Source organism: Lepidochelys olivacea (assembly GCF_965140295.1).
Source record: "Lepidochelys olivacea isolate rLepOli2 genome assembly, chromosome: 2".
NCBI classification, from domain to species: domain Eukaryota; kingdom Metazoa; phylum Chordata; order Testudines; family Cheloniidae; genus Lepidochelys; species Lepidochelys olivacea.
The window spans coordinates 95,051,732-95,076,957 of record NC_140412.1 but is presented as its reverse complement, the minus strand read 5'-3'; the positions used below and the strand labels follow the sequence as shown (position 1 = coordinate 95,076,957).

Genomic DNA, 25,226 nt, shown 5'->3' with positions numbered 1-25,226 from the left:
CCTCTCTCTGAGAAAGTGGGAGGAGAGGAATTGACAATTGGAGGAGAAGAGGTGGATGGTGGAGGGACAGAGGCAGGCCAGGGGGAACCTGAGAGAGAGACAGAAACAAAGTCAGTGAGTAAACTGAGAGAAACAGGCTGAGGGGAAGGGTAGACAGATGGACAGAGGGAAACCAGGACTGAGAGAAACCGTGAGTAAGTGGAGAAGCTGAGGATGAGCAGAACAGACATTTGTGTAGGAGAGGGTCCCCTGAGTTCAATGCTGGCTGGTCAAGTCAGTCTGTGTTTGATGGCATGTTCCTGAGCAACCATTCCTGTAGGTTCCTGAGCATTGGATCTGGTCATCTCCTGTCATTGATTCATAATGTCCCAGAGATCTAGAACAGGAGAACCAAAGGTCCTTCAGATCCCGTGGGTCTGGTTAAATGTGCACCACCACAAGTAAGCACTACTGGAATCAAGTCCATCTTTTCAGGAAGTCACGAGAGGCACATGGGGCTCAAAGACTGTCTTGAGTATTAGACAGCACCCAGTGAGATATCTGGGGAAAGGGGAGCCCAGAACTAATAATAATTATAATAATAATAACAATAACCTATAAGATAATAGCCTCTGCATACTGAGATAGATATAGGTTTTTTTCTTTATTTAGAGAGTTATATTTAGTTAGGTACACTTAGTAGTAAGTTAAAGTGTGTGTGTTTATTCAAATAGTTATTTTTTATTATATGCATTCTTCATATATTTAATGTTATTGGAAGTAGATGGAAACCAGATGCTTTTGTTTTGATTTAAATAAAATCCCTGTTACGTTTATTTTTTGACAACCATCTTATCTATCATTAAATAATCATTTATCATGGTGTAACACCCACACCCTGCCCCCAGCTCTCATCTCATGGTCAGTGATTTTGGGATAGGGTGACCCTTGGATGTATTTCAAATTATAACATGATAACCTACTCTGAGAGGCCAGTTTACACTCATTTGGACTTCCCATAGAGGGAGCACTTTCATTCTATAGCCAGGGATCCATAAGACCGCACTAGCAGATGCTACTGGCAGATCCACTTAATCAGCATATCTACCACCACCAGGCTATACCCATGTCCTGACAGTGATGATCACTTTGGGGCCTGTTCTGGGCCCTTCACTGCCACAGAATTCTGTCCTGGCAGACATTTTGGCCTTAAAACCCCTCCATTTAGGGTTGCATGGAGGCAGGCATAAACCTAGAATTGGCCCTTAGTCTATGTAATTGATATTTAGAATTGACTATACACATGATACGAATATTGAATTAACATAAAAATAGGAGCATAAACAGGCATCAGTAACCCAAGAAAAATGGTTTTAAAATGTAAATATTCTAGAAAATGCCACAGTGGAAGATGAATTAATAAGGAATTAACGGCTAAACCAAAATGTTTCACTTCCCTTTGGTTTCTGAATTTACATGTGTACATTAACATTAAGTGTTATTTGTATATTTGTTTCCATTAAGTATGTGACAGATAAATTCTTGTCCATGAAAAGTGCTGATGTGACACATCAAGAGATTGTAGGCCAGATCCTCAGCTATGGAGCCCGTGAGCAATGCCACTTTATATCATGTGAGTTTTGGCTCAATATTTTTCTATAATTCTTCAAAGAGCTACAACATGGGGTGCAGCTGTGAAAGCTTTCTTGCGCTGTACTGTCAATTAACCTCAACCTTGACACTTACATCTCCACAGGAATAAACTTGGGCCTTGACCTCTTGGCTGAGCCTGCCAACAAGGGTGACAGTTAGGGCCAATTGTAGTGGTGATATGTGTGTGTGGGGAGAGAGGGTATGTGGAGACATGTTCCCAAGAAACCTTTTTTAAAGCCTCATCTTATTTCAAATAGTCCAGCAAACTGCTTTTAGATGATTCTAAAATAATTAGTGACCTGGGATAGAAATTGACCACATAAAATGAAAGGCTCAAAACCCTATAACCAATCCCCTGAGTCATCTATTATATATTTCCATTCTAATATCACAGGATTATAGAATAAGATGAATTAAATATTCCATTTGGTTAAAGGTTTCTTTTAATCTAAGATATTCCTCTGAGACAGGGATCGGCAACTTTTGGCACGCAGCCCACCAGGGTAAGCCCCGTGGCGGGCAGGGCCTGTTTGTTTACCTGCTATGTCCTCAGATTCGGCCAATCTCACCTTCCACTGGCCTTATTTCACTGCTCCAGGCCAATCGGGGCTGCAGGAAGCGGCGCGGGCTGAGGGATATGCTGGCTGCCGTTTCCATTGGCCTGGAGCAGAAAACTGCAGTCAGTGGGAGCCGTGTTCGGCCGAACCCGCAGACGAGGCAGGTAAACAAACCTGCCCATTCCACCAGGGGGCTTACCCTGGCAGGCCGCATGCCAAAAATTGCCAATCCCTGCTCTGAGATCATGTAGCACTTGTACTTCGACAGTGCTAGGGAAATTTTACAGATCTAAAGCCTATATCCTCCCCTTAGCACAGAAAGTACAAAAGTAAACTCCCCCAACCTTACCTGAATGGGTGATCTCTGAGGAGACTCTCTGCATGCTTCCCTCTTGGAGAGACACTTGGTTTACAGAAGTGATAGATTCATGGTCTTCTGATCGCCCCGAGTCATGAACATAAATCTAGGTGAAAGCCTGCAGATCTGTGGACACCCACATGAAGCAGCTTTCTTGGGGTGCACCATGGTGTGGGAACCCCTGCAGCACTGACAACATGGTCATTTCAGGAGTTATACTGCTACAGACAACTCTCATACGCACATTGGCTGAACATGCCCCTTTACCCTCACTCATACCCTCTTTAGAACTCAGAGTGGTGTTAAATACTGGCTACCAGTTGCTGCATCGTGTGTAGAGACTGCACCCTGAATCTGGACAAAGCAAGTAGAGTCAAGCCAAAGACCTTAGTTTCTCGGCATCCTAAAACATTAATTCCAGTAAAGGGTCCTCTAACCTGCCAGCAGATGGAGACTGGAAACAGCAAAGCTTTGTGATATCAACCCCATATCAGTTCAGCAAACCAGTTCTTCTCTCACAGCAGACATAGAATTTCCCTTGGCTGAGTTAAGCATGTCAGTTTGCTTTTATCTTTTAGCTTAGGTTCCCTTCAGATCTGGGCATCACCTAGTGAGGAAACAGCACTACAAGGCTCTGTGCTCATCTTCTGCATTTGGGAAAGAGTTCTCTGCCGGCAGACAAGCACAGACCAAGGAAAATAAGGTGACAGAAAGCACTGCCTAGCCAAAGACAATAATGCATTACTTTTCCTAGTATGACACAGAATGTCCTCGCCCCCAACACTGACCTGCCACATACACTGAAAAATTTAGCCCAAAGTTAGGTTCAAGTACTAATATTTATATGAACATAAATGAAAATTAGCATAAGAGTATGCTTTCTAAGATCTCCCACATCTGCGGGATTTAAATTTTATTAGGATTTGTTATGCAAGTGTCATAGTAAATGAAACATGTATCAGTAAATGGACTCTTTTGGGAGTACAAGACTATGGTTTTCCCTCAGGCATTTGGTATGATTTTACATAAAGTGCTTCCCATAGCGCTATTAAACTCCTACAAATGCAGTACATCTTATAGAATGGGTAGGAGTCAGATTCAATGATATATCAATATGTAATATTTTTAATCTATTTGGGGACTAGTTAGAAAAACAAAAAGATATTTCCTATATGACTCTCCTGTAGCTACCTAATATGTTATAATAGGTAAACGACTCTGATGTTTGCACCATAGGAGGCACCAATAATAAAGAGAACAATTTTATCTTTAAAGAGAACATACCGGAAAGCAGTGTACCCAACTTAGATGGTAAAGTAGTATCATAAAGAAAGTGTAAATTGATTTATTAACTAGATCTATGTTTGAACACATAAAACACATATTTGGGTCTGAACTGTTTTATCAGTATTGTGTAATCTAACTGTATTGTATTCAAAGACACAAGTGTGTGAAAGCTGATGGGTATGTCTGAGTAACTTGCATCTTCGGCATACTAAAGTCAAGTTCATTGTCCTTTCCAAACTTCCATTCCTGCGTAAATGATACTTCCATAAATGGTATCATAACTCTGAACAATACCAATTAGGCCATCAGTTATGTCATTTTACTCCTGGAACTTCAGAAAATTGCTTAAAAATGTGTGAGCCCATTAGTATAAAGTACAACATTTGTATTTGCTGATTTATTTTTTAATTCCAAAGAGGAAGCTGAAAGTATTGTTTATACTATTGTTTCAGGGATGCTAAGTAGCAGTGGCAACTTTTTATTATTCAGGCATAACTGCTCATGTTGACACGTTTAATGAAGAACTATTCCACTGAGGTAACTTCTTGCTTTTGTATGGTAATACCCATACAGAAACATCTTCCACTTGAGGTGAGCAATTCAAAATTGGAAAGGAATCTCTCCTTATTGGGCTGCCTAGTACCAAGTCCACATTTAATCTATGATGTGAAATCTCATTTCTTGGGAGATGTGAGAAGCCAATCCCAAAATAAAGCCCATCCCTTTCAAAAATATATTCCACATTTTAAAATGGAAGTTCTCCTCCATCTGAGGTTCAAGAAGGAGAGGAGCATTTACCCCTGCCTTGAGCCTGGCCTCTCTTTATCAGATTACCACCACTTGCTTACTTCTCCTTTTATACCCTGCACCTAGGCCTGGCAGAGCCCACCTGTATGAGCTCCATGCTCCTTAGCCCTTCCTTGCCTGCTTCTATACCTCAGCAGACCCAACACAGAACCAGAGGGATTGGACTGGAGCTGCCCAAATGGGTAGTACTACAAATCACAGCTTCAAGTATTCATTTTTTAATAAAATGAGTAGAAAATAAAACATGGCCTTAACTGAATAAGATCCAATAGGCTGTAATCATCATATTGCAGTCACATAAGCAATCTCTTTTTCTGTGTGTCTATATCCCCGATCTATTAAATATAATCCCATAAAATAGCACATTTCTGAGCTTTACTTTTTATATTTTGGTTCCTGTTTCAGAGATGGCATTAATCATACACTGTATCCACTGGATTATCCACAGTGGTAGCTTTTGTCAATATTAATACTCAGTTACTTCAAAAGGGCTGCATTATTTTCATGCTTAACAGTGATTTTCATATGCAGGAGTGGTTCAGTGAGACTGATCTCTGGTGACCTTCTGTTTCTAGATCACAGTTTGTTTTGAGTTAACATTTATGTACTTGAGTGTATATATATATATATACACCCCTTACTCATCAGTCATGTTTGAGAAGGGTGTTGCTTCTGAAGTTGAAAGCCTCAAATATTTGCGGTTGTTGAAGATTAACCTGTCAATTTATCTTTGAAATTTCTCACCAGCAATAGAAAGATGTATATATCACTAGTTTGATCAGTGGCAGAGCTGGATTTTGCAACTAGGGGGATAATGGGTCGAAAAAGTGTGGTTGATGCATCCCTTGATTTTGACTGCACCTCCCCTCTGGCTTGCACCGTTATAGCATTCCCCATCTGTTCCCTGAAATGCTTCATGGTCTCCTCCATCCCCTGGGGCCAGGGACACACTCCACATCTAGCCCTTGCAACTCTGTCCCTGGAGCTGCTCAGTTCAACCACAATGGGACCCCCTTCCTGTCCCCCCATACTCCACACCCCCAGCCTCCCTCCCCTGCCTGCCCCACCAGCAGCAGTAGCATGAGCCCAGAGTGGTGGCAGCAGCAGCTGGGGCAGCAAGATCCACAGAGACTGGGTGCAGAGCAGCAGGTGCAGGCTGGCACCAACATAGAGCCAGGTGGGTCACTGCATTTGTAGCCACAGCCCCAATCTCAGACACAGGTGCCGAACAGCTCAGGGCTGCTCTTGGTAGTACCCATGATCTTATTTGCTAGGGGGGTGGGGAGTGGCTGGGGGGAGGGGCAAGAGTGCTTCCTCAGCAGGCACAGCTTATTTGGGGGAAGCTTCCTGCTCATTGGAGCCCCTGGGAAAGGGGCAGGAGCACTTCCCCCTAGTGCAGTAGAGGGCCACTTCTGGCTGCTCAGAGCCCCAGCCACCCCCTGCACTGGGCAGCGCTACCATCTTCATACCACGCCATCACCACTGCCATTTATACCATTTCTGCCCATCTGAGGCCTCAAAATTTGCAGACCTAGGCAGCTGTTTAGTCTGCCTATAGGTTGAGTTGATTCTGCATAATACGCTTGAAAAAGTGCCACATATACACCTAAAGGCCATGAGAATGTGTGTGTGTGTGGGGGGGATCTCTCTTCTCTCCACCCCCCACCCCGATTAGTTTCACTCTGAGACTGATATTATAGGCATGTTCTGCGGGTGGTATTCTGTACTTGCTCTAGACACAGAACTGCTCTTGAAGTCAACAGCAAAGGAACAGCATTTTGCTTCAGAGTAGCCAAGTTACTGATTCTTTAGTCTGAGAAGTTTCTAAAAGAGTATTTTAGTATCCAGAGAGTGGCCTCCACTCAGAGCAAGATATGTTGAGAGGATACTGTATTTTACACTCATGACCCCAGACCCTCTGGGTGTTGCTGACTTAATTATCAGAGAAAACATGCAATGGGAGAGACTGTCTTATGATAAGATGTTATAATGTGATCATATGTTAGAAAGTCATGGAAAGTGGCTCTAGGTCTTGTTTTTCCTCAAGTGAGGTAGCTATTTGTATTCTTATATAGAAATCAGGTAAGAAATAAGATAAACATAATCATTTTCTTATAAAATGATGATGCTGAGGAATATTTCTTTGCAAGGATATCCTCATGGATGGCCCATGGGGATGTTGTCAATTTTGGATCTAGGACATGACTGACTCCCAACTAGAGATGAAATCATGTTCTCTAGATTGATTTTGCTATCTCTTTTGCAGTAGGAAAGGCTCATTAAAGGCCTCAAGGATATAAAATGCTATCAGAGTCTTGTTCTATTTCCTGGCTGCTTTGCTTGTTAACAGGTTTTTTTTTTCTATCAGCTCCTCTGTAGGTTTTAAATTAGAGGTTCATACAATATTCGTCTTTTGTTTTGGCTTGTTTTTTATGTGGAACACTTTAATAAAACATCTTTAAACATATCCAATGGAAAATAAATCTGAAAGTAGCCCATTCACATATCATAAATTAGAAAAAAACTGAGGACAATATACAGTATTTGCCAATATAGAGATAAAAATCCCACTGGAAAGGCGCAAGTTAATCTTTCTTTTTAATATAAATAGAAAAGGAGAATGGAACCAGAACAGAGGCTGAAGAAGAGAAGAAATATTAAGCCTTCTATTGAGCCTATTTTTGGAATATACACTCTTCCATTCTCTCTCTGAACTGCAGGATGACATAGCTGGGTACATGAAATGGTTAGAAGTAGGGTCACCAGATATCCCAATTTTATAGGGACAGTCCCGATTTTGGGGTCTTTTTCTCATATAGACTCCTATTAACCCCCACCCCCATCCCGATTTTTCACACTTGCTGTCTGGTCACCCTAGTTAGAAGTAAGGTACAGTGTACTATTCTATTCTAAGTTATATAGGTTTTTATACCACACTCATCACCATAGTACCTGAGCACCTTCCAGTACTGCATTAAGCAGCATGACTACATATCTATCACAGGTTTGTTTTCTCATTTGCTCTCCAGTAGAGTGTCTTGTTTTGGCAGTGTGTACCTTATATATATATATATACACACATACTGCTGCTATGTAGTTCTGTTAGAAGGCAAGATCAAAGAAATGAGCCTTGCACTGGAGCAAAAATGTGAAGTGGTTTGTAATAGTCCCTACTTCCTGGAGGAGTTAATTCCACAGCCTTAGACAGTTTCTGGAGATTTTGTCTCCTGCACAGACAAGATTTACTCTTAATTTTGAGAGTCCAGCTGTGTCACAGGAACATAGTTGTCAACCACAGTCTTTGTCCCAGAGCTTCAGATGTTTTTTTTAGACACCCTGGGCCTAGGCCATGGAGTGCTTTGAAGATAAGGACCAAAGACCTTTAACTTGTTTTTAAATTATGTGGGAAGCCTATAGAGAGTGGAAGGTGGGTTTGATGTATTTGTAGCAGCCTTTGTTGCTGAGGAGATGTGCTACAACATTCTGAACTACTTGGAGTTTCCTAAGTGCTGAAGGATTCATGACCAGGGTTGACAGCAATGGAGTGTGCCTTGCACCTGGAAAAGAATGTGAACCAGTCACTCCTTGATCTGCACAAGCTGGCAACTGACAAGAATGACCCTCATTTGTGTGTCTTCATTGAAACTGTATTTGAAGCTGTAATCCAGTGGAGCGGTGACAAAGGCCAGGTCTTCATGCACCAAGATGGAATGGTGTTTCCAAGCAAGATGGAGATGGTAGAAAATCTTATTTGTAGATGCTGATATGTGAGAGCTCAACCTCAGAAAGGAATATAAGAGTACTCCTTTACGGACTGAATTGACCAATTGTGGGTACACTGTGGTTGCAAACTCGTTGAAATCTTGTCCTCTGCCCACCAGCATCACCTCCGTCTTGATCAGCCTCAGCTTCAGCCAGCTTTTCTTCATCAAAGAGCTGATCTCATCCAAACATTGGGCCTTTTTGGTGGTGGTTGTGATATGGTCAGATGTGTTGAAGGATAGGTACAGCTGTGTATCATCAGCATATTGCTGTCATTTAAGTTTTGATTTGACTAGTTCACCTAGTGTTTGTGTATAAATCCTGAAAATAACCAGAGAAAGAATTGATCCTTCTGGGACTGTACAAGTAACAGGTCTAGTGGTGGAGTTGCAGTTTCCCATCATTACTCATTATGTGCATCCCTCCAGGAAGGACTCAAACCATCTTAGTGCATTACCCTGAACCCTTGCATCTCTCTCAGGTAAGACAGCAGAATCTTGTGGTAAACAGTGTTGAATCTTGCAGAGCGGTCCAGGAGGATGATAATGGTTGTCTGTCCTCTATCCATTGACAGCAGAAGATCAACCATCAGTACCATTAAGGCAGTTTCAGTTCCAAGTCCTCACCTGAATCCAGATTATGCATGGTTTAGAATGTTAGCTTTAGTTAGATGAGCATTTAGTTGGCCTTTTGCTAGCTTCTCTATGAGCTTGCTCAGGAATGAGACGTCTGACACTGGGTGGTAGTTGGCCAGTACTGAATATCTAGGGTGGGTTCCATACAGTATGAATTGTTTTATATTAAATGGGTAAAAAAAAAGATGTAGACAAAGATGAGACAAGAAGAGAGAATCAGACACTGGTTAAAAGCTATAGATATGCCACGAGAGATTTATATGTTATTTATATGGCAAACAGTCATTTCATTTTAAACAAATGTATATATATATATAAGAAATTTCTTAGTTCACTTCTTTTCTTTTCAGGTACTTCGGTGATACAGGTTACAGCTACAGATGGAGATGATCCTGCTTATGGCAATAGTGCCCGGTTGCTTTACAGTATTTTGCAAGGACAGCCCTACTTCTCTGTGGAGCCAAAGACAGGTATTGTTAGATCTTCCTATAACCCAAGCTTAATTCATGAACTCTCCTAAAATAGCTGTGTGTCAGATAAAAATTACAATAGATTGTAATCTTATTTTCTCAAGACAGCACAAATATAATTTCCTCAGATCAGACAATCTACCTACCTGTAGCACCCACAACTGTAGTATCTGAATGTCTCCTGATTTATGGCTTGATCCTGCTCCTGCTCAAGTCAATGGAAAAACTCCCATTGACTTGACTAATACAGGATCAAGTCCTTAGGGCCCAATCTGGAGACCATTTAAGTCAATAGAATGAGTCATATTTACTTCAGTTGTTTTTGGATGGCGCCCATAGTCACTTCATTAAATAAAATGGAATACATTTCACATAAATCTAAGAAAATTTCAGCCTGCGAGACATTTCAGATATCTCTCTATTTTTAAGACATATATAAAACTGGTTCAAATAATAGTCACGATGCAAACATTAAATTCCAGGACATATAATAATAATACTCCCAAGTCTATAAGATTTTATGCTTAACACCTCAAACAAAATTTAATCAGCATAATTTATTTATGCCTCAATACTTCTCTGAAGTAGGGAATATTATTATTCTCATTTCAGAGATGAGTAAGCGGAAGCACAGAAAGTTAAAAGACTTGCTAAAAGGTGAAAGTGAGACAGTGGGATACCCAAGATATATAAAACAAGAAGCCCTAACTTCCAGCACAAGGCCACATGTGCTATGAACTAATTAGTATGTATATTGTTGGCTGTGGCCATCTACTTAAAACTTGATGGCATTTGTCTGTTTGTCTGTCTGTCTATTTGTATGTAACACAACAGCTTTTCAACACAGAATCTGATCAATTCCAAAACTTCAGGGAATATTCTATGAACCAATGAGCAGAACCCTATTGGTTTGGGGGACCACGAGGGACATGTGTAGCCCCCTTTACTCTGTTTAACCCAGCTTCAAGTACCTCTGCAACTGTATAATGATTAAACCACTGGTTGATGGCACCAATTAATGCCTTTGAGCATAACAATATCCCATTTCTGTCCATCCTCCCAATAAAATTTAAAATGGCATGAGCAGAGAATGGGGGACATTGTGTGGGGGAAGGGCAAATGGGGAGGGGGCACATAGAATCCCTAGCATGGGGGAATGGGGATGCATACAGAGCCCTGGCATAGGGGAATAGGAAACTCTTGCATGGTGGAAAGGCATCACCCAGAGCCCTTGGCATGAGGGAAGGGATGGAGGGTGCAGGGAACCCCTGCAATAAAGTATGATGGGACGGTGGCACATGGGTGGGAGTGTGGGAATGGAAGAATAAGCTCAGCCTGCAGATGTTATGAATTGTGAGAGCTCTTAGTGCTACCAAATCTGGTGCTTCTTTTTGTACTCTTAATGTCCGGTCAGATATTGTAAATAATGTGCTTAGCTAACTGTATCTTCCAGGTGTCATTAGAATTTCTTCCCAAATGGACAGAGAAACTAAGGAGCAATATTTTGTCATTATCCAAGCCAAAGATATGGTTGGGCAAATGGGTGGATTTTCAGGAACAGCAACTGTAACCATCAACCTCTCTGACATCAATGACAACAAACCCAAATTTCAACAAAGTGAGTAAATGCCAAGAAGTTTTATTATTACACAAGAAACGGTGGGGAAAATTTAGTCCTAGTGCAATGTCAGTGAGTTCAGTGGTATACCCATTTAGATCAGATCTACATTTTGCCTTTTGTCTCATATAGTCAAATAAAAGATTGATAAACCAATAACTTTTCCATAAAAAAAATAACCTGGACTAAATATCTTGAGAGCTCAAGCCAGTGCTATGTTTTGTTATAGTTTTGAGATAAAAAAGATACCTTTAGGGAAGTTAAATACAAAAAAGGAGTTTTTTTTCTCTTGGGATTTAGGGCATATTTTTTCTTTATTACTGTTAATATATTGACAACAGTAAAATTATGTTTATCTGAGGATAAAAATTCTTTCTTTCAGGACTGACTACTTAAACAATAAATACAAACTGAACTAGTAGGGAAGCTATGCATCGCCACTGCTATCTAGCATGCAGCTGCATTCAGGAGAAAGAAGCACACTATGCTAGATTAATACAGAGATCTATATTTTAATGGCAGTCTTCCCAGAGTGTGCATATGTAGAGAGGAGCTTTCACACCACTAGTTTTCTGCACCCTGTGGTCACTGATCTGAAATAAAGGTTAATTGTAAAAGTGTGGGAAACAAAGGTGGTTACAGAATGAAGTGGTGGGAAATAATTTGGACTTAGATACTTTTTATTCAGAAACCTACAGTAAATAATAATGATGTTGCAAGTGCACACCATTCAAATACTGTAAACCAGTTGGGTCCAACTTTTCAGCATTAGAATTAAACTTAACAGCTGGATTCCTAGTCTCACTGAAGTTAATGTGAGCTTTGCCATGGATTTCAACTGAGCTAAGATTTCATCCAGCAGTTTAAAAAGGCCACAGGGCCACAATCAATATTCTATTTCCCTCTGCTCAGGCATAGGCAACTGAGCTGCTATGCTGTCCTCCCTATGGATCCCACAATCTAGCAAGAAAACAGGAAGTGTAGAACCTTAATCTTCTCTCTCCTCCCTTCGCTTGGCCAGGAAACTGAGCTGTAGGCAGTTAGGCCTAGTGGTTGGAGTGGGAGTCAGGGCTAGTGGTCGGAGTCCAAATGCCAGAACCAGCAAGCAGAGCCAAAGGTCAGAACTGGCTTGCTAGGAGCAGGAGGACAGGAGGGGAACAATGCTTGGTGCAGGGTAGGATCTGGACTGGAGCTGTGGAGGAGCAAAAGAGGAGCAGGGCTTGGCGAGAGACAAGCACAGGGAGGCAGAGAGAGTGTGGGCGTTGAGCAACCAGTGAGCTACCACTGCTGCTGAGTTTAAGAACCAGCCTGTTGGCTTCCTCAACGAATCAGGCAAGGCAGTTCATCAGGCATCCCAGCTGGCTTGTTAGGGTGTCAGGAGTGCTGAGCAGCTGCAGCTGCAGGGACTTACTCGATCCCTATTCCTGCAAAGTAGCAGGCTAGCAACAGGGTCACTGCTGAGCAGCTCTAGTAGGAATATGACAGAATCTGCTCCCAGCTCACCTCAGAGTGGTTTCCCAGGCTGCAGGGGAGCAGTTGTGATGCAGTTATGGAGTTGCTGCCCCCTAGTGCTTCCTCATGGGAATGATGCTGATTCAAACACTTCCCTTTGAAACTCACATTACCCAGCTCAGGAGACATATTTTCAATTTATATTCAGGCAAACATTTTTTTCTTAAATAGTCACCCCCCCATGGCCTCAGGTGAGTGTTTCAACGGCCACTACTATTCCCCAGGCCACAGGTTGCACACCACTGCTTTCAACTGTTACTGTTGACAAAGTTGACAATATTTAATCTAAAGGTACTTGGCTGTTTCTTTAAGAGTTCTACTACATGAATATCTCTGAGGCAGCACCAGCGGGCTCTACCATAGGCAAAATCATGGCAGAAGACAGCGACATAGGGGAGAATGCAGCCATGAATTATGTCATCGAAGGAGATGAGTCACTTGTTTTTGACATCATTACTAACAATGAGACCCAAGAAGGAATTGTTATATTAAAAGAGGTGAGGCATTAAAAAACTCACTAAAATGACACATATCATAATCTTTTAAAATAATAAAATAATAACTACTACTACTAAAACAACAACACTGCATGTTGTTGTCTCCATGTTTTTCTATCTGGCTTCTTTAAGCACTAATAATCTGACTGAAAGTAGGATCTGGAAAGATGTGGGGAAAAACAACCTCACTAGCTTAGAAAGTAGAATGATATTTTTGGTTTGTGGCTCAAGCAGTTGGGGTCTGGATATCTGGGTTTTATTCCCAGCTTTGTAATTGTCTCTTTATGTGATTGTGGGAAAATGTCTTCATCTCTCTGTGCCTTGTTTCCTCACCTGTAAAATGGAAAGAATAATTGGAGAGGAGTGTTCTGAGGCATAACTCACTGTTAGTAAAGAATGTTAAGATCTTGAGATGGAAGGTACTTCTGTGTATTAGTGAAAAGTGTTATGATTTCTTCACTGAAACATACTCAGGAAGCTTCAGTTGTATATGGGACTTACTTTAGCATCACATAGGGAGAAAAAGAGTTAGCTACTAGAATTGAACTGATGACAAGTTTTCATTTTAAACCTTGAAGGGGAGGGAAAAGACAGAAAGTAAGTTCACTGAGTTGGTTACCTGTGTTCTCATGGTATGAAAAGCCAAAAAATATTCTGTGATGGAGCTAGAGAGCACAAGGTATTTACTCAGACAATGTCAGCACTTCTGTGAAGTATGGGAGACTAAAGAATTTTATGTTGCTGTCTTTTGCCCATTTGGAACAGTTACAAGGAAAGGAAGCTATTTCGCTAATATTTCCTGTTATAGTTTGTATTACTAACCCTGACTAAACAGATAGTAGGACAGACAGTATGGTCAGAGAGTTATTCTTCATTTGTTTTTTTAAAGGGGAGGCAGAGTTATTTTTTCTGAAGACTAAACTTTAATAAACTCAGTCTGAGCATCTGAAAATTAATTAATTCCCCTTATTCTACATGAAAATTCATATGATGTATTGTATAGTGTTAACTCTACAGGCATTAAGAACATAAAACCTACATTAGACATAAGTGACGAAGTAAAGGAAGCTATCCATTACAATACTATTAAATCATAACATCAGAGCAAGCCAAGGAAATCAATCTTTAATAGTGAAAGCAAACTAAAGTAAGACAGATTAATAATTAAACTGTTATTGCAGTGTGTGTATATGTGTGTGTGTGTAACTGCTTTTAAAACATTCCCAAAAGAAGTGTACCACTGTTTCTTGTCTTTAATCTTACATCAGTCATTAATGTATTATTAATTTTAAAATTCTAAAAAAAAAAAAAAGAAGAAGGAATATTCCACTTCCCACTTTGTTTGTCGACAGAGAGTGGATTATGAGAGCAAAAGGAGATACAGTGTTAGAACAAAAGCAGTCAACAGGCAAATGGATGGCCGTTTTATGAAGGAAGGGCCCTTTGAAGACACAACCATTATCAAGATCAGTGTGGAAGATGCTGATGAGCCTCCAGTTTTCACCTCACAGAACTATGTGATGGAAATCGCTGAAGGGGCCACAAATGGTTCCTTGGTTGGTGCTATCACTGCCAGAGATCCAGACAATGCCAACAGTCCCATCAGGTACACACCGTACAATGTAAATAGGTATGCTAGGAAGAAATGATTTAAAAAACAGGGCTGAGATATCAAAGGGGCCCCAAGACTATTCAAGTGAGAAAAATTCCCAGGGGACTCTTTTCCATTACACAGGTCTGTGCTTCACGACTGAACTAAAGTTCACCTACGTTATGATAGCCTGGATATCCTTAAGCCAAATAGTCTGGAATAGTAAAATGTCATTTCCTCCCTCTGGGCTTAATCCTGACCCCTGTACAAAGCCTGAATAAATGGGTGTTGTAAATCAATTCTTCATAGTAGCCAGTGGATGGAAAAATAGATCAAATAGTGGCCCTGTAGAGGATATGGGGCAACAGCAGAACTGTGGTGCCATGTTCACAGCTAAAACCTCAGGCCTGCAGTAGCACAGATGTCAGGGTGTTCTGAATAATTGCTGATCCACTGGCTATGCCCCTATCCCTACTCCAGCCTGCTCCCCAAAATCTCCTTTACAGAGGGGCAGAGGGAAATATTGTAGTGCTGTGTTATGTTTTAGACTTGGGTAGGAACAGTGTCCACTCCAACAGCCAGGATCTAGCCAGCTAGCTCTGTGTAACATAATTGTACCAGTTTCCTTCTCTTTCAGCCTTCTATGACTGGTATTTGCCCCAATAGTGAAATTTTATACTGAACAATTCTACAAACTATGTATTTCACAATATAGTTTTAATGTATCTTAAGGCAGGGCACAGCTGATTAATCTTTAGCATTTGATTTATAATTAAAATAGCTTGTAGAGTCAGTTGATATAATTGAACATCACTTAATTTAGACAACCTAAGGTACAGTATAAACTAGTTTGGTGCAAAATAATACACTAGTGTGGACTACATTATCAAGTTCTTAGTAGATGATATATTCTATTATTATTTATGCTTCAATATACTATAGATTTCTAATATTTTTGTCTTTTATAATACTAGTTTCCTATTATATTATTTTAAGACTTAGTCTGGGGTAAAATTAAGTTAAAAAAAGTACAAATATATGTACAGAATTTTTCAAAACACTTGGTGTTTTTTTCTCAGAGAATTATAGCATCTGTACCAAAACATGTAAATACTGTGAATATTTATAACATTTGTATAGTATATTTTTTCAAAATAAAATATTACTCTAGGGGTTGCTGTGATGTAAATGTGTGTCGATTGCCCCAAACCAGCAATGTTTAAGCAGGGTTGTTGCACCATAGACTTCCTTTAAGATGGAACATTTCATTTTACAGTGTGCATCAACTATGATTTTAAGACATATATATGTATGTTTTTGGGAAAGTATATGCATATGCAGCCAATTATTTAACAACAACTCAGCTCTCAGTGTTTTCTTATAATACAAAAACAAAACAAAACAAACCCAGGCCTGATTGCCATTATGGACACTAGTTTGCAAACAGCAATATATGTTATAATAAATGAAGTTTATTTAAAACAAACAAATGTCTGAAATCAGAAAAAAAAAACAGAAACAACAACAAGAAAAGATTGCGTGGGGAGGGAATATGAGAAGATATTCTCATAAATGAAATATGTTTGAAGCTGAGTTATAAATCCCTGAAATAGCAGTTTATAAAGGAGACATTGACAAGTCTCTTGCTAAACTAAAGTGAACAGACTACAAGCTAGTATGGTAGTTCTTGGATTTAGTATCTTGCTGATTTTCACACAGGATGCATGGTAACTATAAATTAAAAGTTAGAGAGTCATCCAACCACTGGCATTTAATAAGGGCTATCAGAGAAGAGTCTTAAGTGTCAATTTGTTATATAAAGACTTTATCAAGCAAAATGAAAGCTGAAGAAGAAGAGGGAATTGTTAAGTATGGGTATTCTGCACAGGACCAATGCAGACTTTCTGAGTATGCGCAAATTTCACTTCCAGCCACCTACTGTACCTTATGAATAAAGCCACACATTTAGTTTTATCTTTTTAAAAAAAATCCAATCATTTAAAAATCTCTGACATTTTAATTTATGTATTTGACTTCACTCTCTGCCTTTTTATAGTCACTCATATGTGGCCAATGATAAGAATGTAACTATCATTCCACCTGCATTTTGTATGTTTGCATATGAACATGGCACACAGAGCTTTTCAAATGATGGCTGTTGCAATAGAGCTTCAAGTTGGGCTCATTGCAGTCATTTTTCACTTTTGGATTTTGTACCTGGGGTTAGCAGACACCTCATTACAGATAGCCAGATGCCTCTCTTTTTCCCTAATGCTCATTCCTTCGACATCATAACATGTCAGCAACAATAAAATAGATTTACCATTATACCTCTACTTAGTTTCCAGTGTTATTCATTTCACAAGGCATTTTTGCTGTTTCTTTTCAACCAAGTCATTCACCTGCTGTGAGACCGACTGAGAAATAAGAATGAATAATGCATTTTAGATTCAGTTCACATTAATATAGATCTGAGGCATATTTAGTTTTATGAAAAGAAGAGCTTTGATCTTGGCAGCAGTGAATTTTAAATGTTTATAAGTGTACATTTTTCATAATTTCTGAGCTGCTGCTGCACACATTTATATGTATATATGCACAGCTCTGTTTTCTCGACTGACAATAGCTTTATACGTCCAAGCTGCAAGATGGAACATTTCAGTATTAGGCAACCTCTTTACTCTTTTGGTGCAGGTATTCTATTGTCCACAGCACGTATTTAAAGAGATTGTTCAGCATCAATGCACACAGTGGAACAATCATTATAACTAAGCTTCTGGACCGAGAGACAGCTGCTTGGCACAACATAACTGTTACAGCCACAGAAACAAGTGAGTAAGAATTTAAGGAACACTATGTTTTGTATCCTGCATGCACTTAGTGTAATTATCATCTGAACATCCTTTTTTTAAAATGGAGAATACATGCTAATTTCTCATTATATTGCTGTTTCTTGTTACATTAAGGAGCATTATTAAAATGATGAGTTCAGTGGAAGCAGGATGTTTTTGAGCTCCAAGGTCTTGTGCTCTTTCATAAAAGATGACCTTATTAAAAAAAAAAAAAAGAAAAGAAAAGAAATTGTAATGAGATGAAGACTCTAACACTTTCAAGTTATACTGAAGCATATGAATTGCTCCCCTGGTGCAAGATCTTATGTTATATTAGACCCTGGTTAATTTCACACCAGATTTTTGACTAGTGTAAAATTAGCCAGGGTCTAATTTAACACCAGTAGGAAACCTGTATTTCAAATTAATGGTTAATGTGGGGCCTAAATCAGCTAGAGTTCTCTACAGTGACAGTTAAGTCTGGGCATTATCCTTTATATAGATTTCACCTGTCAGTTTTGTCTGAAAGTCAAATGCAAATTGCCTCTGTTTGTGCTTTCAGTTATCCAGCTGCCCTATCTTTGGGACAACATTACGGAAAATGCTTGCTTGCTAATTTGGAACTGGATGTGGCAAAATGTGTTTCTTCTCAGTTAAAATTAATCACATCATCCATAGGAAGAGAAAAGGTCAACAAAATAGGAGGATATCAATGGATGAACTACTTATTGCCATGTATTTTTTAATAACTAGCATGTGGTTTAGACATTGTGTCATATACATTTGTTTTTTTATGATGACTATTTAGAAATATGTGTAAGACAAGGTGTGTGAGGTAACATCTTTTATTGGACCAGCTTCTTGTCTCTGGTGAAAAAGACAACCTTTAGCTATATGTTAATCCAATAGATTCCCCATAAGAAAGCATTCCCCATGTATATATCAGAATAGTAGATGCAATAGTGAGCTTAATATAGTAAAGTTGGTGGCAATAGTTACTGCAACCCTCATTTTATATTTGTGAACTGATAGTCTTGTTTGAATTCTTGGTTTATCTATGAGGTTTTTAACACAAATGTATCTTCTTTTTCACTTTATTGGACAGCTGGCGGGTGATATGGTGTAATGGAAAGCATCTCTGGCATATTTTTGTCATATCTTGAATAGGTCTATGGAAACATTGCAGGATGACTTCAGTCTAGGATTGTGACTTTTCTGTTTAGCTAAACACTAAAAAGGGAGAGACCCACACATTACAATTGAATAAATGTCTCCTGAACCAGAAGAAATGCCAAGGCTTTCAATGTCAAGAAATATTAAGATATGTATTGTAAGAAGAGGGAGCCCTTCTCATTTTGCTACATTTATTCTCCAGCTCTTTAATGATTATAAGGTCACCATTTAATAAGATGATATCCAGAGGTATTAAAGGTGTTTCACATTGGTTTGGATATCCTTGAAGATGATTTACTTTATCAATAAATAACATTTAACACCTGAATAATAATCATCATGTCTATCCTGTGGACAAAGCAATATTTTCTTGAAAAACAAAGAAACTATGGGTGGAATTCTGGCTCCATTGACCCCAATGGCAAAACTACCATTGATAACAGTGGAACCTGGATTTCATCCCATATGGGCCATGTATGGTTACAGTCCCTTTGCACCAACCAGATGGCATAAATCCAGCTTCAAATCCAGTAAGTGTCCTGGCATCTGCACCATAGTCATGCCTCCATCCCCAACCATTTCTCAGTATAGGGGGCTGAGGGGCACAGGGATGAGTTCCACGGCAATCCTCCACTGATGTAAGTTGCATTAAGGAGCATACATCAGTGGCACAACATATGGTATGTCTACTTGTGCCAGGTCTGACCTTGAGATTCTCAGAGCCAGAACCAGATGCCTAATGACCCTTCTTCCATCATGCACTGTGTGGAGTTCCAATGCAACAGTGAATCAAGCCAAATATTTTCTGTCTTTTGGTAGGTGCTAATCTGCCTATATAGAGTACACCAGGGATCGGCAACCTTTGGCACATGGCCTGCCAGGGTAAGCCCCCTGGCGGGCTGGGCCGGTTTATTTACCTTCCGTGTCCACAGGCTTGGCCAATCGCGGTCCCACTGGCTGCAGTTCACTGCTCTAGGCCAAAGGGGGATGCAGGAAGTGGCGGCCAGCACATCCCTCGGTCTGCGTTGCTTCCCGCAGCCCACATTGAGCGATGATAGGCCGAACCTGCAGACGCAGCAGGTAAACAAACCGGCCTAGCACACCAGGGTCCTTACCCTGACGGGCCACGTGCCAAAGGTTGCTGATCCCTGGAGTACACAATCCAAACCAGAAATAATAGCACTCTAATAATTCAAACAGAACAAGAAAACTTGAGCCACCAGACTGACTTGAAGGTGATTTGTTCATTCACAAAAGGAAGGTCATTAGGGGCCAAAATGTTGTCTGCCTCCAAGTTCTGTCAATTGAAGTATACATCTCCATCAAGTACTTCTGATGGTGACAGCTGACTGAAACATGGGACAACGTTGACTCTAATTTGCTATTTCTTTGGATGCCCAGAGGTGTGGTTCGCTACCAGCTCTAAGTAGTTACCAGCAAGAGATAACAGAAAGCACCATCTGTCCTGAATAGTTCAGCATACCACCCCCCTTTTATACTGAGCTTCAGAATTTTCTTTTGACTACAGAATTCACAACTCTCTCCAGTTCGTAAGCATGGAAGGTAAAGGATTTAACTCACCTCTCCAGTTTTGTCTGATAAGTGTGATTTTATTGATTAGCCTTTCAATTTATATACAGTTCTTTTATATTTTTAGCTTTTAGCATTACCATTCAATACTTCCTTCCTGCTCATCTCCACTAGGAAATGAGGTGGGAGAACACACAGTCACAACCTGGCTCAGCTAATCAAGTAAGTGATCTGATTTTTTTTCCATTTAAATTTTATTTACAAGTGAGCTTATTGTGGGGGGGGGAAATACTCATTGACTCTTTTTGTCTTTTAGGTTTTCGAGGAATTCTTTTCACTGATCGTCCACTTTAATGCATTTCTCCCAGCAATGTTCACATTTCAATGCCTGATTCAACACATAGTATAATTATTTAGGTCAATATTTTCAAAAACGGATGCTTACAGATATGCTCTGGCCCCTAAATGTGTGGCCTGATTTTCAAAAAGGCTGAGAAACCAGCATCTCCCACTGAAGTTAACAGGAGCTGCTGGGTGCTCGGTACTCATAAAAGCCAAGCTACTCAGACTAAGTTTAGGCATCTTCCTATAATTCCAAATACAATGTTTGCCATTTAAATCACGCTTCTATCTTTGAAACACTTTCCACTCCCTCCAGCCCAATACGCAGCGTGAAAGCCTGGCCCTATAATAGTCAGTGGGAATTTTGCCATTGACTTCAGTCAGGCCAGGATTCCATCTGTAACATTTTCTTTGTTTCTCATTTTAATTAATGCTTTTAGCCCAACACTGTTCTTTTGTTTGCTTCCTAAAAGAAAAGGAGTACTTGTGGCACCTTAGAGACTAACCAATTTCTTTGAGCATGAGCTTTCGTGAGCTACAGCTCACTTCATCGGATGCATACCGTGGAAACTGCAGCAGACTTTCTGCAGTTTCCACGGTATGCATCCGATGAAGTGAGCTGTAGCTCACGAAAGCTCATACTCAAATAAATTGGTTAGTCTCTAAGGAGCCACAAGTACTCCTTTTCTTTTTGTGAATACAGACTAACACGGCTGTTACTCTGAAACCTGTTTGCTTCCTGTTACACACACATACATACACACACAACCTCACTCCTCCTAGTCTGATAAAAAATGTCACTGCCAACACATAGGGTGACTCCAGTCAGTCACAGCAACAGAGAGGACACTGGAAAGTTTTCCCCATATTGCTCTTCTCTCACAAACTATTTCTCGCTCTGGAATGACTCTAGCAAATAGTGGACATCCTCTTTCAGCCATGGTGTGGTGCATCTCTGTGCTACTCTGAAGCAAGCCCACCCCGTCTGCCTTGGCTGAATTGCTACAATACATCTCATACTCTTCCCAAATGAATCTGCAGTGTCATAAATTTGTTTCATTCTCTTACAGATTCAGTTAATAACAATGAATTACTTTGAAATCTTTTTTTGTTTACACAATGATGACTGAGATACCTTTACTTGGTTATGTTGAGTATAAATTACTTCTGTTTTTTCTGAGAGGCCTCTGTTTCTTCCCAAGGGCATATTCTTCTTGGCATCATGATTAGTCCTAGGCTTTTTTCTCCTACCTCACTTTGGATTGGCCTTTGAGAGTCCAGAACTTCTTTAGTTTTCTGCACCTATTGGATAGGATTTTATCACTAGGGACAATCACATTATTACATTAGCAAACTTTGTTTTGATTTCTGCATGATTTGGCCAGTTTGGTCTCCAATAATTACTGCTACAACCTTGATTTCTTCTTAAAGAACCTTCCTAGACACCAGCCACTCTGTTACTGTGGATCTTCTACTGTCTTGGAATCTAGCTGTCTCTCCGCTTCCTCTTCCTCTCATGCAGACTGTGCTCTGCGTAGTAAATGTTCTGCTTATCGTATCATAGGCAATGAGTAAAATAGCTATGCTCAGATCCAGATATCCTCATTTTCTTGCGCAAGTGATAAGTGGTGAGACAAGAGGTACGTCTTTCTGCATAGGTATTGACCCCTTTCCCTCACCATGCAATGTGCAGCAAGGGTCTAGTCAGATGCCACCTGGCCAGTGCCAAGGACTGCAGAAGCAACTCTGTTCCCCCTGCTACCTCAGTTAACATTCCCTGGACAGATATTACACAGTTGTGACAAATAACTCAATAGTACAATATTTCATCTCAAGAAAAACCTCTTGTGTTCTCTGAGGAAGGTGCTAACTAGCTATGTGGGGGTTTCTGGCCAAAAGCTAAGAGAAAAGTTTGGAATCTACCATTAGAAACAGAGAAATGTCTAAAAATACCAAATGGAAGGGTAACTGGGGAAAGAAAACAAGTGTGAATGGTAGTTCGTGGCCAGGAGGAGCAATATAAACTTCCGACACTCACATTTTCAGAGGGTGCCATCAGGCCAATGAAGTGTCCATGCAGTCTATAAATGGGCCAATCAGGCTCTGAGGGCAGGAACTAAAATCAGCCCACTCCACTAAAGCTCTGTCCATGAAGCTGTCAAGAGGGATGGCGGGGAGGCGCTGCTATTCCCTCCCATACTAGCCAGGAATTCAGAGATGTATTCCCTCTGCCATCCCAGCCAAATCTCCTCACCACATACCTGCATCAAATAGGGTGAGGGCTGCAGTGTCAAAATTGTTTTTAAGATACTTATTTTTTCCATGCTTGTGTTATGTAAAAAATAGCCCAACCAATTTTATTGATACATTCCCAATCAATTCTTATTAACATTAAGCATGAGAAATTTCATCTCAAAAAGAAATCTTTCAAGAAATATATGAAGAGGTTAATATAAGGAGTTATCATGAATTTTGATGCCTACTATTGATGCCTACCATAGATCAGCCCAGCTCCAGTGGTTTCAATGGGGCTCTGCCGCTACTCACCAGTTACAGATCTGACCTGATTTATTTACAGTTATTTCTGATACCGTTCCCTCTTGCATCAGCTCAGATTCCAGTGTTTGTTGATCTTCATGATCCATTTGACTCGTTTTCCTGAGTAGAGGAAGCAGCCTGATGGGAAGGCTGGTCACCAGGCAGTTTATGCTAGCACACATTGTCAACTACTGTGAAGGGTCTTGCCAATATCAATCATGCTGTACTGACAGACCAGGTTGTGCCATTCATCAACAAGAATGTACTACAATGGTTCTATTCACTGGAAAATATTATGCTTCAGCTCCTGATCCAGTAAAGCACCTGAGTTTAAGCATGTGAGTATTCCTGTTGACTTCAGTGGGACTATGTATGTACTCAAGTGCTTTGCTGTATTGGGGCCAAAGTGGTATGTTTATTAGGGTGCCTGTGACACGTACATTCTTGTACTGTCTCTCTCAGTAGAGGTTTGATTCAGTAATGTGAAGAGTGCTTCCAAAAGTTGTTGATCACCCTCAACCGCCGTGCTCCTATTGACTTTAGGAGGCATTCTGTGAATCTTTTAATAAATGAGCAAGAATATGTCTAGGTCTGATTTGCATACAGATTGTGGACCAGTATAACTATTCTGAGTAGGGTGTGATTTTTTTTTACTGGAATAGTTATATCAGTACCCTGTGGCCCAGGAACTTCTTTGTGCCAACTGGGTGAGGGAATGGGCGGCTGGTCCATGGACTTTTAAAGGGATCCCCTGGGTCAAATATATGCACAATAATTCACAAAATGATGGCATGTGAGATTTCTACTGAGAGCCAGTAGCTCACTGGGTATCATAATTATCTCAAAATGAATGTACAGATAACACCTAAGGAGTTGGGCATCTATACTGGAAATTATATTCTCAGTGCCTTGGAGTTTAGATAAACATGGTGACATGCCTCATACCAGTTCCTTCCAGGCAGGGGGTAATAGAAGCTATCTCACTGGCTGGGAATTGTGTATTGTCTGCTTCACAGTACAACTCTATTTACATACTGAGCTAAAATTCGAAGCAAGAGATTGTGAACTATATGAGAGAGGATATTTACAGGAAGAAATAAAGCAGCAGGAGGGAATATTGTTTCCGAGTAAAGACAGTGGATTGTTGGAGTGTTTCAGGGGAGCAGAGGTACCCCCTGGCATCTCTCACTGAGGAGGCAAACTGGCAGCGTAACTTATATCATGAATGAAAGATCAACCCTGGTTGAAAAACACTGCAAGGTCTTCGGGGTGAGCATTGATCTGTAAAATATGAAAGTAGAAAATTAAATAAATCTAAGTTCTAGAATTTGAGTTATGATTTTATTTTATATGCAATCATCTTTTGTTTCCAATATTTCTACTTGCTATCATTTGAATCTTTACTCTTTGTTAAATAAACTTTTGCTTGTTTTCGCTATGAACGTATCTAAGTGTTGTGTGTTAAGGAGTGCTGTGATCTAAGAGGAAAATTGTAAGCTGCTACTTTGGAAGTAGCAAATCTGTGAAGTCTGTTTCTAATGGACCAAGTCTTCGACACTCTAGGGAGATGGTCAGAGGGGTTGTAGCAAGCCTATCACTAGACAGTAGAGCCTGATTTGGCTAAGAGGGGAGTGCTTGTGTTTCCTGTGGCCAAAGGAGTCAGGGAGCTGACACATGGCAGGCACAAACAAGGCTTCCTCATGCTAATGGCAAGTGGTAGCGAGGTGTCTCATAACCCCCTGGGAAGCATTACAACCCACTACTGTGGACACCATTATACCAATAAAAGATGCCCTATACAAGTGTAGCTAAATCCCCTTTCCATACCAGAGAAAGATATTAGTACAGCTATACTAATATAACTGTATCCACACCAGACGGGTTGTATCAATATAGTTAAAATGATACAACATAGGCTTGTAGACAAGACCTAAGAGGTCATCCTTTTATATGTAGGCGTATTTTGAACAAAGGTGCTAGTTTGGGAAAGTTTGGAAATATTCAGGTTTCTGCACCCATCTGTGTGCTTGGAGGCTTATGGATATGTTGTCACCCATGGGCCTCATTTCTGTAGAATACAGTTTCT

The 25,226-nt window shown here is 40.2% G+C and overlaps 1 protein-coding gene across 1 annotated transcript in view; it reads left to right on the top strand.

Moving 5' to 3' along the window:
- Window positions 1-25,226, top strand: part of CDH19 (cadherin 19) — a 101,731-nt gene that overhangs the window by 56,083 nt on the left and 20,422 nt on the right. The window contains exons 4-8 of the mRNA XM_084621030.1: window positions 9,389-9,508; window positions 10,962-11,126; window positions 12,951-13,135; window positions 14,488-14,741; window positions 17,421-17,557. Coding sequence (XP_084477156.1) covers window positions 9,389-9,508; window positions 10,962-11,126; window positions 12,951-13,135; window positions 14,488-14,741; window positions 17,421-17,557 — 861 coding nt within the window. The remainder of the gene's footprint in view (window positions 1-9,388; window positions 9,509-10,961; window positions 11,127-12,950; window positions 13,136-14,487; window positions 14,742-17,420; window positions 17,558-25,226) is intronic.